Source organism: Myodes glareolus, chromosome 22, assembly GCF_982192425.1.
Source record: "Myodes glareolus chromosome 22, mMyoGla1.1, whole genome shotgun sequence".
NCBI lineage: Eukaryota > Metazoa > Chordata > Mammalia > Rodentia > Cricetidae > Myodes > Myodes glareolus.
Window position 1 is genome coordinate 14351061 of NC_142047.1, and position 19757 is coordinate 14370817.

The 19757-nt window shown below is 40.4% G+C and overlaps 1 protein-coding gene across 1 annotated transcript; it reads left to right on the forward strand.

Annotated features, from left to right (window-relative positions):
• Positions 1-16955: 16955 nt before the first annotated feature.
• Positions 16956-17957, forward strand: LOC125400612 (olfactory receptor 7C1-like). The gene has a single exon (XM_048434715.3). It carries the CDS (start codon positions 16969-16971, stop codon positions 17905-17907), a length of 939 nt encoding a protein of 312 aa, XP_048290672.2. The 5' UTR covers positions 16956-16968; the 3' UTR covers positions 17908-17957.
• The last annotated feature ends 1800 nt before the right edge of the window (positions 17958-19757 follow it).

Here is a 19757-nt window from a genome sequence, read left to right on the forward strand (position 1 = left end):
CTGTCCCTACCTCTCACTGGGCATTATAACAGGAGAGCTAGTGTTTCCCCTGCCCCTGCCCCTGCCCCCATGGAAGAGCTGACCTCAGCACTCAGGAAGCATGGCCCCACCCTGCGCCATGGGTGTGGGAGAACTGGCCCCAGTGGCACGGGCTTAGGAAAGTTGGCTCTGATCCTCAGCTGAGGGGAGTGGTCCCAGTGACCCAGACCCACCAGCTCAAGTGCCATTCCGGCCTATATCCTGGACCTTGGGTTGGCCCACCTAACAGCCAGCCCATCCTTGACCTGCTGGTGTGCACAATGGGCTGGTCCTACAGAATGATAACTGCAGAATCTCCATGACTCAGGCAACAACAGGACATCTGAGGGCCCAGTGTTGATGACGTACCAGAAACCAAAGCCCTTCAACCAGACTGATGACTCATTGAAATGAACACTTCATGGTGAGGCTGACTGAACAGAAGGGTAGACTGCGTGACACACGACAGCTCCCGATACCACTGGGATGAAGAGGTGTTGAAAAGATGGAGGAGCAAGGTGGGTTTTGGTTGGTTTTAATTAGTTTGGGGAGAGGGGCACGCTGCAGGGGTAAGAGGAGTATATAGAGGGACCGGGAGGTGAGCAGGATTGGAGTGCATGATGTGTAATTTCCAAAGAATCAATAAAGAATTACAACAAAAAATAGAGTTATAGTTTTTAGTTAGGATAGAAGGTGAATTAGGTATAAAACTTTGGAACCACTAAGGTAAGATAGATAGTGGAGTATTTTCTCTGAATTTGCTAAATACAAATGGACTGAATATTATAAATGTAATCCTTACTTATTAAATGCTCTGTTGAATATCGTTTTACTATGTTAAGGTTAAAACCTAACTCTACCTCTTCCAGTAACTATCAAATGGTAATCATTCCGCAACTATGGGTGGGACTTCATTCTCAACTCCTCTCTTGGCTGAGGTTTTGTTTGGCCTTAGCTTATCAGGGTCTTGTACATATTGTTGCAATTGCTGTGAGCTCCTATGTACAATCTCCCTATTGTGCCCAGAAAACACCATACGGTTATAGAAACGCACCATATCTAGCTCTCATGAACTTTCTGCCTTTTCCTCTGCGAAGATCTCTGAGTGTGGGAAAGGGGTGCAATACTGAGATTTAATTTAGGACCAAGTATTCCTCAGTCTCTTATTCTCTGCATGTTGACCATTTGTGGCTCTCTATAGTAATCACTGTCTATTGCATAAAGAAGCTTCTCTGACGAGGGTGAAGATACACTTATCTATGGGTATAATGATAAGCCGTTAGGAACTGGTTTAATACTATGCCCATTTAGCAGAATAGTAGTGGTAGATTCTCCCCTGTGCCAATGGCCTATGTAGCCACAGGTTCTTGGCACTGATAGTATGGTGCTCTATGGGTTTTACCTTTGGAACAGACCTTAAATCTCTGTGTTGATAGTCATCTACCGCAAATAGAGCTTTCTGGTAAGGGTTCAGAGATGTCTTACTCTGTGGGTACAATGATAAGTCACTAGTTGTTTGATTAATATTATGCCTATTTAGCAGAGTAATAGGTTCTCTCCTAGAGTCTATGATCTATCTAACCATAGGCTCTTGGTATGATAATGGTGCTAGGTATGGGCTTTATCTGATGGACAAATAATGAATATGTGCTACCCAGGGGATAATTCCAAGATTTAATAAATTAAATTATGAAGTTTGCATATATTAGATAGAGCTGGAGATAATTGTTTTTAGTGAGGTAACCCAAACCAAAAATAAATAAATAAACATTGTTTTTCTTTCATTTGTGGTTGTTATCTTTAAATCTTTAGATAAATCTAGAATGCTGATAGAGGTCAGACAACTACTAAATGGTAGTGAGGGGGGATTTTCAAGAGAGGGGAGATAGAATACATTATATAAAGGCTTAAAATGGAATTCCCTATATACATATATTAAAAGAGTTTAAGTAGAATTATTCTGTATAGGGCAGCAATGCCTCTATTAGACACCATATGCTAACAAAGGAAAAGCACAGCATCAGGAATGTAGTACGTCTCATAGCTATTGACCAGGACATTCACAAAGACTGCACACATTACAGGCTGTTGCCAATATGCATGGTTGCTGTACAACCCCACTGTCGAAGACACCAGATATTAGAGTCACAGGAAGAAACTGAGCTGGTACTGCCCTGAAAGCTTTCAGAGTGCTGGAAGGTGTTGTTTATATTCATGGAAGAGCAAATTAGTCATCAAACCAACCCAGCTCTGAGTCCTATGAGCTACACTAATGACTAGCCTGGCAAAATAGTAACCACTGGTGCAATAGTAGTATCAATGTTATTGAGTAACCAACCACTTTCTGATTGAATTTAATGCACACTCTATGAGATAGATTTGGTTTTTTTCTTAACAGACTGTAAAATATTGTGCTGAATATTGTGTGATATTTTCATTGTTCATTCATCAGTTGATATTTCTAGGCTGTTTCTATTTCTTGGTTCTTGTGAATAGAGCAGCCTTGAACATGGATTGGCAGGTATTTCTATAGTGGAACACAGAGTTGTTTGGGAATACGTCCAAAAGTGACAGAGCTGGATTGATGTGGGATGCCTTTCTGTATGCTGTGAATATGTTTTATTACCATCGCTTAATAAAAAAGCTGATTTGGACAATAGCCAAATAGTCAGGCAGAAAATTCAAGCAAAGGTACCGGGAAAAAGAAGACAGAATCTGGAAGACATCAGAAAGCCACCAGAGAAGCAAGACGGAAGGTAACAAGCTACAAACCCTGTTATAAAATATAAAATAATAGAAATGGGTTAATTTAAGTTGTAAGAGCTAGTTAATAATAATTCTGAGCTAATAAGCCAAACAGGCTTATTAATTATTATTAAGCCTCAGAGCAGTTATTCGGGAAGTGGCGGGTGGAAATGAAACCTCCAGTTACACTGGATTGTGTGGTAGATTTATTTCTAACTTTTAGAGGCACCTCCACTCTGATTTCCATAGCAGCTGGTCAGTTTTCACTCCAGACAGCTGAGAATTAAGTGTTCCCCTTTCCTAACCTCCTTGCCAGCATTGGTTTTTGTTTGTTTGTTTTCTTTTTAATCCTAGTCATTCTCACTGGGGTAAGACAAAATCTCAAAGTAGTTTTAATTTGTATTTCCTTGGTGGCTAAGGAAGTGGAACACTTAAAAAATGTTTTGCATCCATTAGCATTTCATCTTTTGAGAACTTTCTGTTCAGGTCCAGGCTCCATTTTACAATATTTTTATTTTTATTTATTTATTTTTATTACAAATTTATTCTTTGAAAATTTAATACATGTATATAATATATCTTGATCATATTCATCACATACATCCCCTTCCAGCTTCCCCCAAGATCCTTTAACAAATCTCCCTCCCAAATTTTCTCCTAATTTGTTTTAACTCACTGAGTCCAATTAGTGCTGCCATCCACTGAGACACGACCAAACCATCAGTTGCCACCTTTACAAGGAAAAGTGATGCTCTCCACCAGCATCCCTGCCCAATTTCTAATTAGGTTGTTTGATTTCTTTGTGTCTACATTTTGTTTAAGCTCTTTGTACATTCCAGATTCAAACCTTCTGTCAAATGTATAACTGTAAAGATTTTTTTCCCAAGTCTGCAGGCTATATCTTCACTTTAATGATGATATTCTTTGGTGGACAAAAATGTCTTAGTTTCATGAGGTCCCATTTAATAGTTGTTTGACTTAATACCCGAGTTAACATGCTCCTGTTCACAAAGTCTTTCTTGAGGCTGGAGCAACGCCTTAGTGGGTAAGAGCACTTGTTGCTCTTGCAGAAGACATTATTTGCTTCCCAGAACCCCCATAGTGCCTTGCAACCCTCCATTTCCAGGGAATCTGAAGCTGTCTTCACCAGTCACAGGTACCAGGCATGCACACTGGCATCCATACAAACACGGAAGTAAAACATTTTTGTACACATTTTTTAAAAAGAAGAAAGTCCTTTCTTGTGACAATGAGTTCAAACATATCGTGTCCTTCCTTCTCTCAAATTCAGGGTATTATGTCTTATATTGAGGTCCTTGATCCATCTCTAGCCGAGTTTTGTGTGGAGTGAGAGATAGTATCTAGTTTCATTCTTCTACGCGTAGCTATCTAGTTGTTCGGCACTATTTTGTTGAAGGTGCTCTTTTCTCCAGTGTGTACTGTTGGTCTCTTTGTCAAAAATCAGATGGCTGTAGGAGTGTGGGATTATATGTGGGTTCTCAATTCTAATCTATTGATCAGTGTGCCTGGTTTTATGCGAGTACCTTGAGCTTTTATTACTAAGACTCTACTACAGATAACGTAACTTGAAACCTGAGATGCAATACTTCTGGCAGTTTTCCTTTTGTTTTATTTTTGAAAATAGATTTTTTTCCTTACAATATATTCTCTTTTTTTGAAAGTAATTTTATTAAATTATAAAAGTTTCCATTTACGCCCCTCTTCCCAACACCCTCCCACTCCCCCCCCTCCTCCTCCCTCTTTGTCCCTAAGGGCAGTCAGGGTTTCCAGCCCTGTGGGAAGTTCAAGTTCCTCCCCCCTCCCTCCAGGTCCAGGAAGGTGAGTATCCAAACAGACTGGATCACAAAAATCCAGTATATGCAGAGGAAACTAGTCCCAGTGTCATTGTCAATGGCTTCTCAGGAAGACTCCGGGCCAGCCACATTCAGAGAATCCGGCCACCTTCAGAGAATCTGGTTGGATCACATGCTCATTCAGTCACGGTCCATCTGGCCTTGGTAAACTCTCATTAGATCCGACCCCTTGTATCAGTGGGTGATAGCATCCCTCGCAGTCCTTCGTCATTTTCTTCGTTCTTCTGCTCCTCATTTGGACCTTGGGGGGCTCAGTCCGGTGCTCCAATGTGGGTCTCCGTCTGTTGTGGGTCTCCGTCTGTATCGCCATCCATCGCCAGATGAAGGATCTATGGTGATAAGCAAAATATTCATCAGTGTGGTTATGGGCCAAGGCCAGTTCAGGCACCCTCTCCTCTGTCCAGAGAACAATCTGGGGATCTCTCCTTGGACCTGGGATCCCATATATAATCAAGTTTCCTGTAAACCCTAAAATGACTCCCTTAGTTGAAATATATTCTTCCCTGATCCCATATTCATCCTTCCTCCCTTCCCCCCATCCCGGTCAACCGAGCTTTCTCCATTCCTCCCCTTCTCCCTTCTCTCTAACCCTCTCCCCTTCCAACAACTCTCCACCCCCCCCCCATGCACCCAAGGTTACCTGGGACTCTTGACTATTTCCTACCTCCTGGCGGATAGCTAAATAGTCTTCATCAGGTTCGTCTTCTTATTTAGCTTCTCTAGGATCACGAATAATAGGCTCAAAGACCTTTAATTGTGGTTAGAATCCACTTATGAGTGAATACATACCTTGTTCCTCTTTTTGGGTCTGGCTTACCTCACTCAGTAAGGCGTTTTCTATGTCCATCCATTTGCATGCAAAATTCAAGATGTCATTATTTTTTACCGCTGAGTAAAACTCTAATGTGTATATGTTCCACACCTTTTTTAACCATTCTTCTATTGAGGGGCACCTAGGCTGTTTCCAGGTTCTGGCTATTACAAATAGTGCTGCTATGAACATAGTTGAACAAATGCTTTTGTAGTATGTTAGGGAATCTCTAGGGTATATTCCCAAGAGTGGAATTGCTGGGTCCTGAGGGAGGTTGAATCCCAGTTTCCTGAGAAACCGCCACACTGATTTCCACAGTGGCTGCACAAGTTTGCATTCCCACCAACAATGGATGAGTGTTCCCCTCACCCCACATCCTCTCCAGCATAGGCTATCATTGGTGTTTTTGACTTTAGCTATTCTGACAGGTGTAAGATGGTATCTCAAAGTGGTTTTGATTTGCATTTCCCTGATCGCTAAGGAGGTTGAGCATGACCTTAAGTGTCTTCTGGCCATTCGAAGTTCATCTGTTGTGAATTCTCTGTTCAGTTCAGTACCCCATTTTTTAATTGGGTTAATTAGAGTTTTAGTGCCTAGTTTCTTGAGTTCTTTGTATATTTTGGAGATCAGACCTTTGTCTGATGAGGGGTTGGTGAAGATCTTCTCCCACTCAGAAGGCAGCCTTTTTGTCTTACTGACAGTGTCCTTTGCTTTACAGAAGCTTCTCAGTTTCAGTAGATCCCATTTATTCATTGTTTCTCTTATTATCTGTGCTGCTGGGGTCCTACTTAGGAAGAGGCCTCCTGTGCCTTTATCTTGTAGACTACTTCCCACTTTCTCTTCTATCAGGTTCAAAGTGGACGGATTAATGTTGATGTCTTTAATCCATTTGGACCTGAGTTTTGTGCATGGTGATAGGTATGGATCTACTTTCATCCTTCTACAGGTTGACATCCAGTTATGCCAGCACCATTTGTTAAAGATGCTTTCCTTCTTCCATTGTATACCTTTAGCTCCCTTGTCAAAAATTAGGTGCTCATAGGTTTGTGGGTTAATATCCGGGTCTTCTATTCGATTCCATAGGTCGATTTCTCTGTTCTTATGCAAATACCAAGCTGTTTTCAATACTGTAGCTCTGTAATAGAGTTTGAAGTCAGGGATGGTAATGCCTCCAGAAGTTCCTTTATTGTATAAGATTGTTTTGGCTATCCTGGGTTTTTTGTTTTGCCATATAAACTTGATTATTGTTTTCTCAAGGTCTGTGAAGAAGTTTGATGGAATTTTGATGGGGATTGCATTGAATCTATAGATTGCTTTTGGTAGAATTGCCATTTTTACTATGTTGATCCTCCCAATCCAAGAACAAGGGAGATCTTTCCATTTTCTGGTATCCTCCTCAATTTCTTTCTTCAAAGACTTAAAGTTCTTGTCAAATAGGTCTTTCACTTCCTTGGTTAGAGTAACCCCAAGATATTTTATGCTATTTGTGGCTATCATGAAAGGTGATGTTTCTCTGATTTCCCTCTCTGCTTCTTTATCCTTTGTGTATAGGAGGGCCTCTAATTTTTTGGAGTTGATCTTGTATCCTGCTACGTTACTAAAGGTGTTTATCAGCTATAGGAGTTCTTTGGTAGAGTTTTTGGGGTCACTTATGTACACTATCATATCGTCAGCAAATAACGAAAGTTTAACTTCATCCTTTCCAATTCGAATCCCCTTGATCTCCTTGTGTTGTCTTATTGCTATTGCTAGAACTTCAAGCACTATATTGAAGAGGTATGGAGAGAGTGGACAGCCTTGTCGTGTTCCTGATTTTAGTGGGAAGGCTTTGAGTTTCTCTCCATTCAATTTGATGTTAGCTGTCGGCTTGCTGTATATTGCTTTTATTATATTTAGGTATGATCCTTGTATCCCCAGTCTCTCCAACACCTTTATCATAAATGGGTGTTGAATTTTGTCAAATGCTTTTTCAGCATCCAATGAAATGATCACATGGTTTTTTTCTTTCAGTTTATTTATATGATGGATTACATTGATAGATTTGCGTATGTTGAACCAGCCCTGCATCTCTGGGATGAAGCCGACTTGATCATAATGGATAATTTTTCTAATGTGTTCCTGGATTCGGTTTGCCAGTATTTTATTGAGAATTTTCGCATCGATGTTCATGAGTGAGATTGGCCTGTAATTCTCTTTCTTGATTGTGTCTTTATGTGGTTTTGGTATTAAGGTAACTGTAGCTTCATAAAAGGAGTTTGGCAATGACTCTTCCGTTTCTATATTATGGAATACATTAAGGAGTATAGGTATTAGCTCTTCCTGGAAGTTCTGGTAGAATTCTGCATTGAAACCATCTGGTCCTGGGCTTTTTTTGGCAGGGAGATTTCTGATAACAGTTTCTAATTCTTCACGACTAACAGGTCTATTTAGATTGTTCACCTGTTCTTGGTTCAACTTTGGTATATGGTACTTATCTAAAAAAATGTCCATTTCTTTTACATTTTCCAACTTTGTGGCACATAAACTTTCATGGTAAGATCTAATGATTCTATGAATTTCCTCTGTGTCTGTGGTTATGTCCCCCTTTTCATTTCTGATCCTATTAATTTGCATGTGCTCTCTCTGCCGTTTGATTAGTTTGGATAGAGGTTTGTCAATCTTGTTGATTTTCTCCAAGAACCAGCTTTTTGATTCATTGATTCTTTGGATTGTTTTCTCTGTTTCTATTTTGTTGATTTCAGCCCTCAGTTTGATTATTTCCAGTCTTCTACTCCTCCTGGGTGAATCAGCTTCTTTTTTTTCTAGAGCTTTCAAGTGTGCTGTTAGGTCTCCAATGTGTGCTTTCTCCGTTTTCTTTATTTGGGCACCGATTGCTATGAACTTTCCTCTTAGCACTGCTTTCATAGTGTCCCATAGGTTTGAGTATGTTGTGTCTTTGTTTTCATTAAATTCAAGGAAGACTTTAATTTCTTTCTTAATTTCGTCCTTGACCCAGGGGTGATTTAGTAGTTGACTGTTCAACTTCCATGAGTTTGTTGACTTCCTGGGGGTAGCGTTGTTGTTGAATTCTAATTTTAATCCATGGTGATCTGACAAGACACAGGTGGTTACTAATATTTTTTTTGTATCTGTGAGAGTTTGCTTTGTTACCGAGTATATGGTCAATCTTCGAGAAGGTTCCATGAACTGCAGAGAAGAAGGTATATTCTTTCCAATTTGGTTGGAGTGTTCTATAGATGTCTGTTAAGTCCATTTGATTCAATACCTCCAATAAATCTCTTAATTCTCTGTTTGGTTTCTGTCTGATTGACCTGTCCATTGGTGAGAGAGGAGTGTTGAAGTCTCCTACTATTAGCGTGTGTGGTTTGATGACTGCCTTGAGTTCTAGAAGAGTTTCTTTTACATATGTGGGCGCCTTTACATTAGGGGCATAGATATTCAGGATTGAGACTTCTTCCTGATGAGTTGTTCTTGTTATGAGTATGAAATGTCCATCTCCATCTCTTCTGATTGATTTTAGTTTGAAGTCGATTTTGTTAGATATTAGAATGGCCACACCCGCTTGTTTCTTAGGTCCATTTGCTTGGAAAACCTTTTCCCACCCCTTTACTCTGAGTAGGTGTCTGTCTTTGTGGTTGAGGTGTGTTTCTTGTAAACAGCAGAATGTTGGATCCTTTTTTCGTATCCAATCTCTAAGTCTGTGCCTCTTTATAGGTGAATTGAGTCCATTGATATTAAGAGATATTAATGACCATTGGTTGTTGACGCCAGTCATTTTTTTTGGGGTAATAGAGTGTATGTGTTTTCCTTCTTTGAATTGTGCTAGTGAAGGGTCGCTAGATGTCTGAATTATTGTAGTCAGTGTTGGCAATGTTGAATTCCTTGGGATGTGATTTTCCTTCTAATATTCTCTGTAAGGCTGGATTAGTAGTTACGTATTGTTTAAATTTGTTTTTATCCTGAAATATTTTGTTTTCTCCGTTGATAGTGAACGAAAGCTTGGCTGGGTAAAGTAGTCTGGGCTTGTATCCATGGTCCCTTAATTTCTGCAGTACCTCTATCCAGGACCTTCTGGCGTTCATGGTTTCTATAGAGAAGTCTGGTGTAAGTCTGATAGGTTTACCTTTATAGGTTACTTGACCTTTTTCCTTTGCAGCTCTTAATATCCTTTCTTTAATCTGACTGCTTTGTGTTTTGATTATTATATGGCGAGGGGTGTTTTTTTCTGATCCAGTCTATTCGGTGTTCTGTATGCTTCTTGCACCTTCATAGGAATATCCCTCTTTAGGATGGGAAAGTTTTCTTCTATAATTTTGTTGAATATATCTTCTGAACCTTTGATCTGCAATTCTTCTCCTTCCTCTACTCCTATTATTCTTAGATTTGGTTTTTTTATTATGTCCCATATTTCCTGAATGTTTTGTGATGAGAATTTGTTGGATTTGCTGTTTTCTTTGGTCAGGGCGTTTATTTTCTCTATGATGTCTTCATAATCTGAGATTCGTTCTTCTATCTCTTGTATTCTATTGGTTATGCTTGATTCTGTAGTCTCCGTTCATTTACCTAGATTTTCCATATCCAGCCGGCCCTCGATTTGTGTTTTCTTCACTGCCTCCATTTCAGTTTTCAATTCTTGTACTGATTCCATTACCTGTTTGATTGTTTTTTCTTGGTTTCCCAGGGTATCATTTACGAATTTACTCATTTCTTCAAACTTTTTGTTATATTTGTCTTCCATTTCTTTACTCATTTCTTCCATCTTTTTGTTATATTTCTCTTCTATTTCTTTAAGTGAGTTATTCATACCCTGTTTAAGAGACTCTATTGCTTTCATAATGACACTGTTTTCCACTTCTTCCGGAAAAGGGTGTTCAAGTCCTTCTGTCATAAGATCGCTGGGATCTGGTGTTTTCATGTTGTTTTTCAGATTGTTGGTGGAATTCTTGCCTTGGCGCCTGCCCATCTCTTCCTTCAGATGCTCTCCAATGGCTCTTCCCTCCGCTGGTACTTCTTCTACTGGATTAGTGCCCCTTGCTATCCAGGAATCACTTTGCCTGCAACCTTAGCTTGCTGCAGGCAGGCTATTAGAACAAAGGGACTTCCTTCCCTTTGCACTCACCACCTGTCCCGACCCGCGGTGCCCACCTCGGCTGAGATGGAGGAATTTAAGCCCCAAAAAAGGGAGAGGGGAGGGGAGGGGTTCCAGGCCGAAAGCTGGGATGGCATAGCAGGAGAGAGGGATTAGCTGGGGGGAAGCTGCCCCTTTGGAGTAGCCAGGGAGATAAGGATGGCGGGAATATTGTGTGTTCCCTAACCAGACTTGCATGGCGGTCAAAACACTTACCCCTCCACAGGATCAGAGCCCCTCGCTGGTCAGAAGACTCCCTGCCTGCAGTCTTTGCTTGCTGCAGGCCGGCTATCAGAATAAAGGGACTCCCGTCCCTTTGCACTCACCGCCTGACCCGGCCCGCGGTGCCCACCCCGGCTAAGATGGAGGAATTTAAGCCCCGAAAAAGGGAGAGGGGAGGGGAGGGGTTCCAGGCCGAAAGCTGGGATGGCGTAGCAGGAGAGAGGGATTAGCTGGGGGAAGCTGCCCCTTTGGAGTAGCCCATAATATATTCTTAATGTTCAGAGTTACTTTGGCTGTCCTGTTTCTTCAGTGTCTACATATAAAATATAAGATACTTTTTTCAGTTTCTATGAAGAATTCAGTTGAAACTTGGTTGTGGTATGTTCATATTCTTCTAAGTAATGCCTAACACATTCTGTCAAGATCGTGCTAGAGATGCCCTACTCCTCAAAATTTCCAGCATCTTTTTATTACTGAAAGATTGATAACTATTATATGATCACTGCCAGACTATAGACATATCATACAGTGCTCATTCTTCATCCTAATGATGTAAATTATTCTCTTTATTGATTGCTGTATTGAACCATTTTGTTCTCTTAGGAAATCCTATTCAGTCATGGTGTATAAGCTTTTCCCGTACATTGGATTTTGTTTGTTCATGTTTTGTGAAAGATTTTAGGTTCTATTTTAGTCAAGTATATCAACCTTTAGCTTTCTATATCCCCTCCTGGATTTTGCAGAAGGGCTAGTCTGCTCTCATGTAATGAGTTTGCAAAGACTCTCTCATCTTCAGTGTTTGTTAAAGCATGAAAAATTAGTATTATTTTTCTGAAATATTTGTAGAATTCAGCTTCATTAACCAGTAACGTCTTTTTGCTTTTCCGTGAAAGAAGGCTACTATGATTTGATTCTCCCCTCATTATTAAGCTGTCCAGTCTTTCTATTTTGGGCTGAAATCTTTCTTTGTATGTTGTACATGTACAAAAATTTCTCCAATTTTCCTAGAGAATTGAATAGACTTGCCAATAACAATCAATAGCAGTAGTTTCATATGATTATTTGTATTTCAGAGATTTCTGGTGTTGTACTTATTTTATGATTCAATTTATTTTAATTTTCTCATGGTGTGTCTAGCAAAGTTTTATCAATTCTGTTTACCCTTTCAAAGAGCTCAGTTTGGTAAGGTTTTGTACTGCTTCTCCTGTACCTTATTTTATTCAGTGTCTTAACCTCCCTATGTGGCTTCAAGCCACCAGGACACAGGCACATCCAACTTAATCTTCTCTTCAGCCCTTCTTCTGAAGAATTTGGCCTTCACGGTGACAGGTGCTTAGGGACTCTCTCTTCCCCAGAACTTTGCAGGATCGGGATCTCGCCATAGCAACAGTGAGAGAGGTCTGCTCACTGACCACGTCCACAGTTTGTCCAGGTTCAGTCGAGAAGAAGGTCTGGTTCCTCTTTCCATGGTCACACCTCATACCAACTTTCCCAAAGGCACCTGGACGAAGACTGCTGGAGTCAGTCCCGTGGCAATGCATGCCTCCCACACTCTTCTGTCCTCCTGGGTGCTGGCTGTGCTTACAGATGCTTCTGCACCTTCCTTCATCCGATGGCACTGCATCCATCAAAGGAAAGAGGGTGGTGTCATGAAGTCTTGCGAGGAGCAGGCACACCATTCATATTTTTATAATTTGATTTTTTTCTTTATTCTGAAATCATCCAGGCTGTTTGTTGTTTTTGTATGGCACTGGGGTATGAGCTGTTTCCTTGTGCCAGCTCTACTTCTTCATGACAGTATTTATTAATAGGAATACTCTTCTTAGGGCTGATTTTGCTTCATGCCATGAGTTTTTGTGTATTGTATTCCCCATTTTGTTTCTCCCAAGGTAATTTTAGATTTTTCAATCCATTTCTTTATCAGGCCATTGACTATTTGGAAATACAATTTTAAATTACAAAGTACCTGTCAACTTTTTGAAATCCAACTTACTACTAATTACTAGTTTCAGGAATTGTGATTAGAAAAGACACTTTATTTTATTTAAGTCTTAAACACTTTCAGACTTGTTTCTTGACCCAAGATGAGATGCTTCCTGAAGAGATTTCCAGTAATTAGAATGTAATCTGTGTCACTATTAGATTCAGTGATACAGTCTTTTAATGCCACTTGCTCAAAATGATTAAGTCCAAAGCTTCTGTATGATTCCTGCCTGATCTGCCTAGTCCTGAAAGCAGTACAATGAATCCCTTGTAATTATTTACTGTACTCTGTCCTTTCAGATCCATTAGTATTGATTGTGTCTTCTTCAATATGGAATGCTCATATACTTGCAAATGTTAAATGCTATTTATTAGCTGTCCATTTCATCATATAATATGCTTTTTATTTCCTTTAACAGACTTATGAGTAGTTTTTAATGACCTTTGGGGAAGGTGGCATGGTTTCTGAACTCAATAACCACAGGGGAACAAAATTGATTGGGACCTTGTCATTAATGCTTTGGTCCCCAGATTCCTAGCAGGTATATTACCCAGAGATTACGAATTTATAAACTTTTATTTAATGAGAGGCCTTGAGAATTAAGTTTTGGGAACTAAATAAACAGTCCAGATTCTGGCATTGCCATTAGTTCATGAATCCAAGCACATATGAAAAGAATTCCTTCTGCCGCAGAGAACATTACTGTGATTCACTTTACACCACTTCCCTGACCTTGCAGACACATTAGCTCCAGCACCCACTTCTCTGTAAGGTAAGATGCACACAGCACATCTGAAAATGATAGCGTCTGATTGAGTACAGTAAATAAGAGGACAGAAAAGTAACTCTTCCTGCTGAAGCCTTGGGTTAGGAAGCGAGAAAACGTCACTGCTTCAAAAAGAATTTAAAGGGGGCGAGTGACTAACCGAAAGGAAACCTTGGGTTTAACTACAGCTTGTTCATCCTCAGCATCCCTCCTGCTTCTTGGTCTTCCTGACATCACATCTACAGGCTTTCTTTTCCCCTCAGCTGAAACAATTTCCTCTCTAGGACTCTGGTTGGTTTCTTTTGTATTTAAATTTGAGTTTTCTCTGTGTTTTATTCAATGTTTATGTCTTCTCATCACCTACTAGTCCCTTTCCACCTTGCATTTCATTGCTCACACATTGCTCTATCCATCATTTATAGCCTCCTTCGGTTACTTTTGAGATACAATTGACAGCTCCCTGCTTCCATATGTTTCTGGGGATATGGATTGGAGGTGATGAAGTCACTCAACAGGAAAGATGAATACAGTTCCTGTGAATGTAAGCACTCTAAGTCTGACTTGTTCATCTGTACGCTGATCTTTTTCAACGTCCAAAATCTTCCCTGAGCATGTTACAATTTCTTGCCTTTAAAAATAAGCTTTATTGCTGGACGGTGGTAGCACACGCCTTTAATCTCAGCACTCATGAGAGAGGCAGGTGGAAATCTCTATGAGTTATAGCACAGCCTTATTTACAGAGTGAGTTCCAGGACAGCCAAAGTTACAAAGAAAAACCCTATCTTGAAAAAGAAAAGAAAAAGAAAAACAAAAAAAAATTATTATAAAAATTTGTAAACAAAACCATCACACACCAAAATTAACCAGGTCTGGTCTATACACCTCGGTGCACTTCTGCACAGTTAGAACAGGCATTCTGAGGCCGTGGAGTTTCACACTTCCACTCTGAAATGTGTTTTTTGCTTTTATAATGATGCTTACTCACGTATATAATTTCCAAATAATCGGCTCCAGTATGACATTTTCATACATGTATCCAGTGTAATTTCATCATATTCACCCCTAATACTTATTGGCTATACTTTACCTGGCCCCTCTACTTGCATGTTTAATCTAGTCTCTTTTTAATATCTATATTTAACTAGCATATAATTTATGCTATTTCTCCTCTTCCTCCATCCCCTTCCATGTATCGCTCACTCACTTTCAAATTTATGTCTTTTTGAAATTATTGTTACATATATTCATAAAAAATATAAATAAAATGTGCTGAGTCCACTTAATCTCTTGTATACATATGCTGTCAAGGCTGACCACTTGATAGCGGATAACAAGTCAGGGGCTCATCCCTGGAGATGACTAATTCTCCCTCTCTTGGCAGTCCTTAGTTGCCTGCAGTTCTTTGTCTAGGGGTGGGGCCTCCTGACACATGCCCCTACCATGCTAGCATGTCTACTGGTGTGGTCATTGTTCAGATTATGTTATTCAGAATAACATTATTCAGTCATATTGTTAAGGTATCATGGGCATGACGTCCTTGTCATTTCGAGAAGACACAGCCTCACAGCAGACTTCCCTGCCCTCTGGTTCGTACAGTCTTTCCACCGTCTCTTCTACACAGAGATGGGGTTATGAGGTATGATCTCTGATGAGGGTGAGAGCTACAAGGGCAAGTATTCAGAATGAAGTTACAAGTCATACTCGTTTAGTAAAGTGGGGTTAGGACATTTTACTCTAAGACTCATGACCTCACCAGCTCCAGGAAGTATGGGCAGGTATGTGACCATTTTCTACAAATTACTTGTTCATTGTTGCCGACAGTAAGTAAAGTGGTATGTTTCATGCTTAAATATTTAACCATACACAATACATATTTTGATTGTAATAGCTTTTCAATCAATTTATACTGTCATTTTCTCTTCTGGAAATGATTAAATTGGAAGCATTATCACTTTTTCTTTAATTACATTGGTTTGAAGTTTCATAACAGTACTTGGTAGTGGCAGTAGCAGGTATGAATATTTGTCTCCAGTATGAGCTTAATGGAAATTATTACTGCAATTTCATGTCCGGATGGATAGTAGCTGATAACGATGCTGATTTATATGATAAAAATGCAAGATGCTTGCATTTAGAGTTTTTCCAGGGCTATGTCCAAGGAGTGTTTTGGCACCTATAAAGATGAGCTTACTATGTTCAGAATGCCTTCTATTGACTCATTACATAGTAATAAATCACGTACCACTGTGGGGAGTGTATTGCTTCTTTGAGCTGCCTGTAACCTGGTCATCATAGTTACTATTCAAAGAATATATTTTCTAACCTGACTTGTTTGGGATAGCTTCCTATGTTTGCTACTAAATAAAGCAAATGGGCTTCCTTACTCTGGTTGTGTGAGGAAGGTTGTTTTCTTTTAGCATAGGGGTTAATTTTTTTAAGTTTTTTTTTGGTTTTATTTATTTCTTGAGAGAGGGACTAACTATGGGCATGCTATGGCGCTCCTGTAGAGGTCAGGACCACTTCCAGATGTCCATTCCATCCCTTTACCATGTGGATCCTAGAGACTGTACTCAGGCAATCAGCCCCAGGGAAAATACTTTTACCTGTTGATCTAACTTACTGGACTCTGAATAGCTCTTATAAACTAAGATTAGACAACATTGCTACACTAACATCTCGGCCTCCATGAGAGTGGGAATCATCCGGTGAAGTGATTTCATACTTTATACTTGTTCCATTTAAAAAAAAAAAACATGTATAAGTGTTTTTGCTACATGTGTATTTGTGTGCCATGTGTGTAGCTGGTGCCCACTGAGGCCAGAAGAAGGCATCCGATGCCCTGGAACTGGAGTTACTGATGGCTGAAAGCTGCCATGTGATTGTTGGAAATAAAACTTAGATTCCCTCGGAGAGCAACAGGTGGTCTTAACTGCAAAGCCACCTCTCTTAGTTTTTAAAATGACCATCTCATAACCAATTAAAAATGTGTTTAAGTATAACTTTAAACTTTTTCTTTTAATTAATTTTATTATTATGGCATTTAAAAATAATGATACCATGCTCTTCGGCTGCAGGATATCCAGATCTCAATCTCAGCCCTTCCAGGAAAACACTTCCCTTCTGGCTAGATTCCATAATGCTGGAAGGTGCTATGCAGTTGACTTGGGAAGAAAAGTTATCCAGGGTCTTGCCCATCACTGGACCCTGCATTCTACAGTTCTGATCTTCCAGGTAAGATGCACCCACTGCTGCAATAGTGACACGGAGGTGACCCACAGGAGAATATGGCTGACCTCAGAAACCTAAGCCTCTAAGGAGAAGCAAGCATTATGCAAATGCCCCATGTCACCAAGGCATGGGGTTCATGTTCCCTGTAGTTCAGTCTTCCTGTTTCTTATCTTTTACAAATACCTCGTTTACATGGAACCAGAAAATCACACAGGGATTCCAGAGTTTTATCTGTTGGGACTTTCAGAGAACCCAGAGATTCAGTCTGCTCTCTTTGGACTGTTTTTGTCTTTGTACGTGGTGACGATCTTCGGGAATCTGCTCATCATCCTGGCCATTGTCTCTGACCCTAAACTGCACACGCCCATGTATTTATTCCTCTCTAACCTATCCTTCTCTGACATCTGCTTCACCTCTGTCACTGTCCCAAAGATGCTGCTGAACATCCAGACACAGAGGAAACGCATCACCTACGCAGACTGCATCGCACAGATGTACTTTTTCACGGTCTTCGGACTTCTGGACAATTTGCTTCTGACTGTGATGGCATATGACCGCTTTGTGGCCATCTGCCACCCTCTGCACTACACTGTCCTTATGAGCCCTAAGCTCTGCTTCCACCTACTTCTCCTGGCCTGGCTCATATGCATTCTTGGAGCCCTGCCTGAGAGTTTGACTGCACTGAGTCTGTCATTCTGTGCCGTCGTGGAAATCCCACACTATTTTTGCGAGCTCCCTGAGCTCCTCAAGCTAGCCTGCTCCGACACCTTCGTCAACAATGTCGTGTTATATATTGTAACTGGCATCATGGGCTTTTTTCCCCTTGCTGGGATACTTTTCTCCTATTCTCAGATTGTGACATCAGTCCTTCAGATTTCAACAGCAGGAGGGAAATATAAAGCATTCTCCACCTGCGGCTCTCACCTCTCAGTTGTCTCTCTGTTCTATGGAACCTGCCTTGGCGTGTACCTCAGTTCTACATGGACACAGGGTTCTTGGGCAGGGGTGCTTGCCTCCATTCTGTATACTGTGGTCACCCCCATGATGAACCCCTTCATCTACAGCCTGAGGAACAGGGACATGAAGAGAGCCCTGAATACACTTCTATGTAATCTATCATCACCATCTTGAAAGTAGGAATTTTTGTATGTGTATATATTTAACTCTGTGTGTGTGTGTGTGTGTGTAGACCAGAGGAGAACCCCAGATGTCACTCTTCAAGATGACAATCAACCTTCTTTTTGGAGACAGAGTCCCTTGAGGACCCGGAGCTCACTGCATCAGTTTGGGTAGTTAGCCAGTGACCCCCAAGGTCTCATCTGCTTCTGCCTGCACTGCATTGGGATTGTAAACGAGTGTCATCCCGATGTTCCACACGAATTCTATGGGTCAGATTCAGGTGTCCGTGCTTACATGACAAGCACATCTGAGAGTCAAGAAATTGCCATGTCCTTGTTGGCAGTGCTTTTGACTTTGTGGACACATTCAGTCAGGGGCAGTGAAATACAACACTCCCCAGTTAAGGATCTGAGATGTCCTGAATATATTTGCGTACTCTAATGCTTTTCTTACTGTATTTATTAGCAATTAGTAAATACTGTTTTATGAAGTGTTTTCATGTCCTTGCCTGAGTTTTATTTTTTTCTTATTTTCAGTGTGGAGAAGCATTAAATTCTATATTAAATATTTATATGCTGTCTTAGTCACATATCTATTGCTGTGAAGAGACACTGTGACCAAGGCAACTCTTATAAAAGAAAGCATTTACTTGTGGGCTTGCTTATAGTTTCAGAAGTTAGTACATTATTATCAGAGTAGGGAGCATGAGGCCACTCAGGAAGTATGGTGCTGGAGAGTTAGCTGAAGGTTCTACACCCTGTTCTGTAGTCAGACAGTGAGAGACTGCATCTAGAATGGGCTTTCAAAACCACAAAGTCCACCCTTCCTCCTAATCCTTCTAATTCTTTCAAATAGTGCTACTTCCTGGGGATTATATGAACCTATGGGGCCATTCTCATTCAAACAAATACATTTCAATCTCTAGCCTTTATAGCTTGTAGTTATATCATAATGCAAAAATGCAATCAGTTCAACTTCAAAAATACCCATAGTCGTAACAGTCTCAATACTATTTAAAAGTTCAAAGTATCTTCTGAGACTCACAGCAATATCTTAAATGTAATCTCCTGTAAGATCAAAATCAAAATGCAGATCACATACTTCCAACATACAATGGCACAGGATATACATTACCATTCCAAAAGGGAGGAAAGGGATCATAGAGAGAACATACTAGTTAAAGTCAGAAACCCATCAGGGAAAAATCTGCATTCTGCATATCTGTCTAATGTCAAAGTGTTCTTCAGCTCTCCAACTCTTTCCAGCCTTGTTGACTGCAACACACTTCTCTCCTGGGCTGGTTCCTCAGTCAGTTTGCAGCTCTCCTTAGCACATATCCCGTGACTCTGGCATCTTCAGTATCTTGGGGTCTCCAACGCATTCCAGACTTCACCTTCACAACTTTGCACAATGGTCCTTTGTTCATGCAGGGACACCCCTGACATACACCTGGCCTCAGAGGCTTTCATTAGCCATGGAAGGAGATTCCAGACATTCTTTCTTTCTTATATCCTTGATTCTAAACCAGAATCACAAGACTGAAGCTGCCGATTTCTGTTGCCGGACAAGACTCTCAAACTTGGCCCCCTTGTTCATCTGTATCATCTTTCTGTTGTGGATAGTCCCCCTTACTGCTTAAGCTTCACCTTAACTTACTTTTACAAGTTGAAAGCTTAGCTGGGTGGGGTCTTGCTCTGAGATCATCACTCTCTCTATTCCATTTAACACCAGGCTTTTCTTTAAACTTTTCATCTTCTTGAGCATTAGACTTAGCTCCATTATACAGTGCTCCTTTTCTCCTCATATTGTACATTTTATATTTCTCTTTGGCCAGCTTGCTCCTTTTTATTAGAGATCTGCAT

Excerpts from the sequence above, each read along its gene's own strand:
- LOC125400612 (XM_048434715.3), top strand. The coding sequence starts at position 16,969 with ATGGAACCAGAAAATCACACAGGGATTCCAGAGTTTTATCTGTTGGGA.